Source organism: Pelodiscus sinensis, chromosome 3 (genome assembly GCF_052426305.1).
Source record: "Pelodiscus sinensis isolate ZL-2025 chromosome 3, ASM5242630v1, whole genome shotgun sequence".
Classification (NCBI taxonomy): Eukaryota; Metazoa; Chordata; order Testudines; family Trionychidae; genus Pelodiscus; species Pelodiscus sinensis.
Window position 1 is genome coordinate 74,603,846 of NC_143054.1, and position 6,000 is coordinate 74,609,845.

At 35.8% G+C, this 6,000-nt stretch overlaps 1 protein-coding gene across 3 annotated transcripts in view; it reads left to right on the forward strand.

The window, feature by feature from the left end:
- Positions 1-5,119, forward strand: part of GRIK2 (glutamate ionotropic receptor kainate type subunit 2) — a 622,020-nt gene extending 616,901 nt beyond the window's left edge. For all 3 annotated transcript variants that reach the window (XM_075923935.2, XM_089777200.1, XM_089777199.1), the window contains exon 17: positions 2,632-5,119. In XM_075923935.2, coding sequence (XP_075780050.1) covers positions 2,632-2,796 — 165 coding nt within the window. In that variant the 3' untranslated portion in view covers positions 2,797-5,119. The remainder of the gene's footprint in view (positions 1-2,631) is intronic.
- Positions 5,120-6,000: the final 881 nt, after the last annotated feature.

The window sequence follows — 6,000 nt, forward strand, 5'->3', positions numbered from 1 at the left end:
CTGTAAACGAACTTTATGGGACTGCAGGAAATGTAGCTACACTCATGCTAAGTGGACATCCAGCTAAATAAAATAATGCCCAACCATGGATGTTGCCAGACCAGAGAGTGCCGGATTAAAGAGGTTCAACTGTATTTGGTAAACTAAGTATGTGTGACAACAGCTATTAGAGGTTTACAGCACTGTATATTAAGAAACAGGCTAATGAGGTTAGTTGTGGGAATGAGTGGGGTCAACATATATCATCACCATCTCAAGCAATATTTGAATAATATTTCCGATGGAAATATTTGATTGTAGAACTGCAATATTTCTAAGAGCATAGGGTCAAATTCACCAGTGTGACCTGGCTGTTTTTGCCACACTAACAAAAGAAAGAAGTTATAATCCTAACTGGTAATGTTTTCAAATATGGGATGTGCCAGGATGTTGGTAATGAGAATGCATATACTTTCATCCCTTGACCACTATTTGTACTGAATTTTGTACTAGCTACTGAATGTTGGTGCTTTCTGACAGATTTTTACTAACATACGCAAAATGAGTTGGTAGTTTCAGTTCAGTTGTAGGACAGAAGTCTACTCCATAAAATCCCCAATCTTTTCAGAGGTTCTTGTTCAGCATCTTATCAGGGAAGCTAAGGAATTCAGTTTTCAAAAGTGACTTCACAGACTAAAAAATATGTGTGCTAAACAAAATATGTTTTCAGACATGATTTAAGCACTGCAGAGACTATATGCCATTGGTTTTCAAAGAGACTCAGGGGCCTAAGTTTTCATTTTTGAAAACAGGAACTTGGCTCCTAAGTAACATAGGTCTTTTTGTAAACATTTTATGTAAGATCTTAATTAAAATTAAGAATGATTTTTTATTGGACATGTTACTTCTAGGGAGAAGGCTGAAACATGTTAGTGGGAAGAGATGAGTAGGACTGCCTTATAACTGCTTGTTTCTTGGACATATTTTCCAAGGCACAAGTGGAAGTTAAGTGACCACCTGTGCCACATTTTCACTAAAAATTGGACGTCCCTGTTTGCCATTGAAAATCCCCCTTTTGTATCTAAGTCTTTATATCTTTCCCAAGAACTAAATTCACTAATTTACAAAAAGTGTACATGAAAATTGTAGCAATAAATGTTATCCAGAAGGTAAGAACAAGAATTCCTGTCACAACCGTAAAGCCAAGAATATATCACAGTGTGTGGGTAATTAGCAAACATTTTTTTTTTGAGAAAACAGTTGTTAATCAGAAAAGTCAACCTTACAGTAGAAATATGCTTGATTGGAGTGTATCATTGTGACTTGAATTATTACTGCTTTGCAGCCTGGATAAAACAAAAGACACAGCTCAGACTATCTCTGGTCTTATTTCTAATCTAGGTCTGTTTTGCACACTCCTCTCTTGTTGCAATGGGAGTCAGCTTTAATAACCAAATTCTACATTAATTGCAGGGCTTCATTTAGAACTTGTGAACTCATGTAATTTTAGATATTTACAAATAAAACAAGAACTCTGCAGCTAGAAAAGCAGTGGACAAAAAGTTGAATATTTGTAGCTGACCTATCATTAATCATATAAAATTGACACTGATTAGCTATTGGTTACAGTAATTTCAAAATCTGTCTTCTGAGGGTTTGTTCTACCTGAGTTTCATGTGACTTCCAGGGCTGGTGTTTGATAGAGGAGATGGTGAAGGCTAAACAAAAAAGACTAGATTGTAATTTGATAACCTTTTATAGTGTGGGCAGTGTGCTGCTGAGCTTAGTTATAATTCCTTTCACCCTTGCCCTTCCTCTGGAAGGAGTAAGGTACTTCACCTGTACTCCCTACAATATGCCTGACTTATACGAGCTGGAGAGGGCTTCTCCCATCTTTACTTCTTTCCCTGCTCACAATGGGAGTATAGGGAAAATATTTGGGATCAAAGTCTCCTCTGAACTTCTGAATAAGTTTCTGACAGTCTAGGCCATATGAGAATGTACAATAGATGTATGCCTGACAGGTTGTCCTCAGGAGTATATACATTTCAAATTCAATCTAATATTTTACTTTAAAGTCCTCTTCTCTGATCACTGTTCTTCTATGGACAACATCACCTAAAGAGATGCAAAATAAGATGTTGGGTATTTGTTTCCCATTTAATTATTTTTAAGTTAATCTAAAATAACTTTATACATGATGTTGCAAGTTTTTGAAAAGCAGAAATTCCGATTTTTTTTTAGGAATTAAATATACTATTTTGAAAATATAAAGCAGGGCAATTTGCAGAGTAGATAGTGAACCTGTACATTCAAACTTTAACCTGTAAGGCTAAACTAGGCTAACAGAGCATCTGTCAGAAATCTTTTTACATATAATGTGCATCAGGAGACACTAGTTGGCAGAAAAATAATCATAGAGACAAGGTGAAACTTTCAATGAGCCATCACAGCTTGATAAGTCATTTTAATTATTATGTGATGCATATTTAAAAGACAGCAATTTGTTATGAGCTCCAGGCTGAAACATGGCCAGATGACAAGGCTGTGCCAAAAGATTGAATCTGCTTTTAGGCATTGCAACTTTACTTTCTTACAACTGTTTTCTTTTCTTTCTTCTTCTTTTCCTCATCCTTAAATTTTCCCCTACAGAGGTCCTTCTGTAGTGCCATGGTAGAGGAGTTGAGGATGTCCCTGAAGTGTCAACGTCGGTTAAAACACAAACCACAGGCCCCTGTTATCGTGAAAACAGAAGAAGTTATCAACATGCACACATTTAATGACAGAAGGTTGCCAGGTAAAGAAACCATGGCATAGAGCTGGGAGGCCAAATACCCCAAGCACAAACTGTCGTCTTTTTTTCCAAACAACTTTGCGAGAATGTTTCCTGTGGAAATATGCAACCTGTGCAAAATAAAATGAGTTACCTCATGCCGCTGTGTCTATGAACTAGAGACTCAATGATCTAAGCAGTTGCAATGGCCAGACTCAAATCACAAGCGTCATGGATCAACCAAGTTATGCAGGGGTTACACTGTTTGTCATGGGTTCCACCATTATGAATGAATGTTACATGTGAGTTTTGTGGCTGATTTCAAATGCAGTCTCAGTGAGAAATTGCAGGTTCCTTTTGAAGTTCAACTGTTGCCAGGAGGTGGAGAATAAATGTCCTACATACTAACTAACCACTGAAGGAGTCTTCTAACAGTAATGTCTCAGAACTATAGTGGAGCAAGAAAGCGTGTGTTCTTCAGAACTTCCAAGTGGAGAAGAGTTGGTATTTACTGGTCTCTATCTACAAACTGTAACTGCCAGCTCGAGAGGTGACTTACTGGATGGGGAAAGTATTAAAAAAAAAGAACATCTGAATCCCAGGAATAATATAAAAGCGGGGACAATAACCTACTTTTTCAACTGTGTCTATGTCAATGACCAAAATAAAAAATGTCAGTAAAAAAGGCAGTAATAATTTCCTTTAATTTACTTGAGCTGGAACGTTGATGTGAGAAAACTATACGGTTGACCCAATTTTAGATGACATAAAATTTTCTTGAGTACAAAGGAATGTATCTTTACAATCTTCAGCTGTAAGCAATTACTTTGTTCTGTAATTGTGAAAAGAGAAAAAAATAAAGTGTATTTGGCACACAGAAGGCTTGTATTTTAGCCAAAAACAGTTATGAACCCCTTGATCCTGCTACTAATTGAACTCATTGGAGCCTGTGCAATTCTCATGAATAGTGGAAAAGGGATTGGTCACCCAAAAGAACTGAATGTGGAGAACTTTAAAGAGGACTGCATTTATCAATACGGTCACAGTGTTAAATGAACAAAATTCTTGAGCAGTTTTTTTTTCCAAAAAAATGTTCAGGTTTATTTGTGGAAATGCAAGATTTCTATGAAAATAGTTTTTGTATGGAAATTTTTGTAATACTTTTTATCAACAAAATAAGAACATGCGTTCCGGTCGGGGGTGTGATGCCAAGCATGAATGGTAGTGCGAGAGCATCACCAACGTTTGGTGAAAACTATTTTTATCAAGAAAAAGGAATCTTAGAAGAGAAATATTTTCAAGTTAGGTAATATAAAAGCTGAGTGCACTACCAGCACTGCTTACCATGCTACACTCCTGGTTTCCACTAGGCTGATTACATACTGTAATGAACAATTGTGTGTAAATGGTAAAAGACACAAAACTCTTGACCACATTGTGATAACAGTTGAAGTGCACACAGTTTGCTGTTTGAATCCAATGCACAAAATTAAAAAAAAATAAAATTATGTCAGTTTTAGTTGTTTTGTTTTTGCTGTGTGATTTGAGCAATAAATTTAAAGTACTTTTTGTCAGTACTGGTACCTGTAATAATCTCTGCTTAGGACCTGATCCTACAAACATTTGCTAGTGAGTATAAACCAGTGACTTCTTTGGGATTTCTGTACACCTCCTGCTCTGGACATCTATTTCAGAATTATGCCCTTAGTTGTTACTAACTTGATTTACTAGCTGGGGTTTCAGGACATAATGCTGAGGGGGAAAAAAGCCCCACTATTTAAACTTCCACCCTGTAAATGTGTATACTGAAAATGCTGGGTTATTACAGTAAAGTTACACCTACCACCAAAGTTTAAAGATTTTTTTTTTTTAATTCCAGAAAAAAATTTCTTTGGCTTGCTTATTTATTTATTTATTTGTTTATAACAGAGTCTTAAAAGTGCAGGAATAAGAATTCAGTCATTGAAGAAGAAAAAGAATAGTTGTTTATTCAAGACACAATTTTATGTTGTCATCCAAAAAATTATTCCATAATGTTTCACTTGTCCAAAACAAAAATATAATATGTACTGCCACCATTATGGGGATTATATTGTGCAATTTGGGACTTTTTGGGTACTGTCCAGTTCCCATAAATTTTCATATACAATGAGTTGGCTGTTTTCATCATAACTAGGAACTACGAAAGTAACATTTCTGCTTGTGAGAGTTTCATTCTATTAACATGTTATAAAGTACAGGTTAATTCTACCAAAAACAAAACTTAAAATTTTGAAAAAAGCACCTTTCAGCAAAGGTTCTTAAATATATATATGGTTACATAATGCACATTTAATCTTAAGTTTAATTTTTAAATACAAAAAAAGAAAGAAGTAAATGTCATAACAGATAACTCCTAATTATGATGGTTTGGAATGCTGAAGCATTGGCAATTGCAGTAACTGATGATTTACAATAAAATTTGTAAAGTCATAAAGTATAATGCTGTTTTATATTCAAACTAACCTTTTTTCTCCATTTAAGGATGTTGAAATAAGCAGGAGTTCCATTCTCCCTTTGATGCACAAGGGTAATTCTCTTTAATATTAATGTGAGCTACAGGAAGTTTGAAAACAGGAGAAAAAAATGCCCCATATCCATTATTTGAGACAACTCCTTCTAAGGCATGGGGGATTGTCAAACTGAAAACATTCAGTCAGAACATGCAGCCTCCCATGGTAAGAGAAACATGCAAAGTAAATGGCATGGACTGCTCAACACACTCCCTGGGATAGGAATAATGACATTATTTCAATGTAAACTCTAAGCCACTTATTGATGTGAGTTGGTAATGGTTTCTGTTTTTAGAGAGTTAAAGAATTTAAATAAAAAAATGACAACGCTCACAGTTGTCCCCCAAGCAGCAGAAAATATCACCCATCTCTGTACATCCCCAAAAGCTCAGACGCTCATTTCCCCATTCATACCAAAGATTCATTTCCCTATCTTCAGAGGAAAAACACATTACTAATGGCTGCTAAATGGCAAGGGCCAGATCCTCAGCTGGTGTAAATTGTGATAGCTTTGTTAAAAATCAATGGAGCTGCATCTATTTACACGGAGTGAGCATCTGGCTTTTGCAGATGCAATTGGACTTTTCTCAGTTCAGTTGCTTTATGTGGGAGTTTTTATATAAGAGATCAATATGCCCATTGATTTCTCGGAAAGGGATGGTTGCTTCTTCTCTGCCTGATCTGGATTGTCAGTAC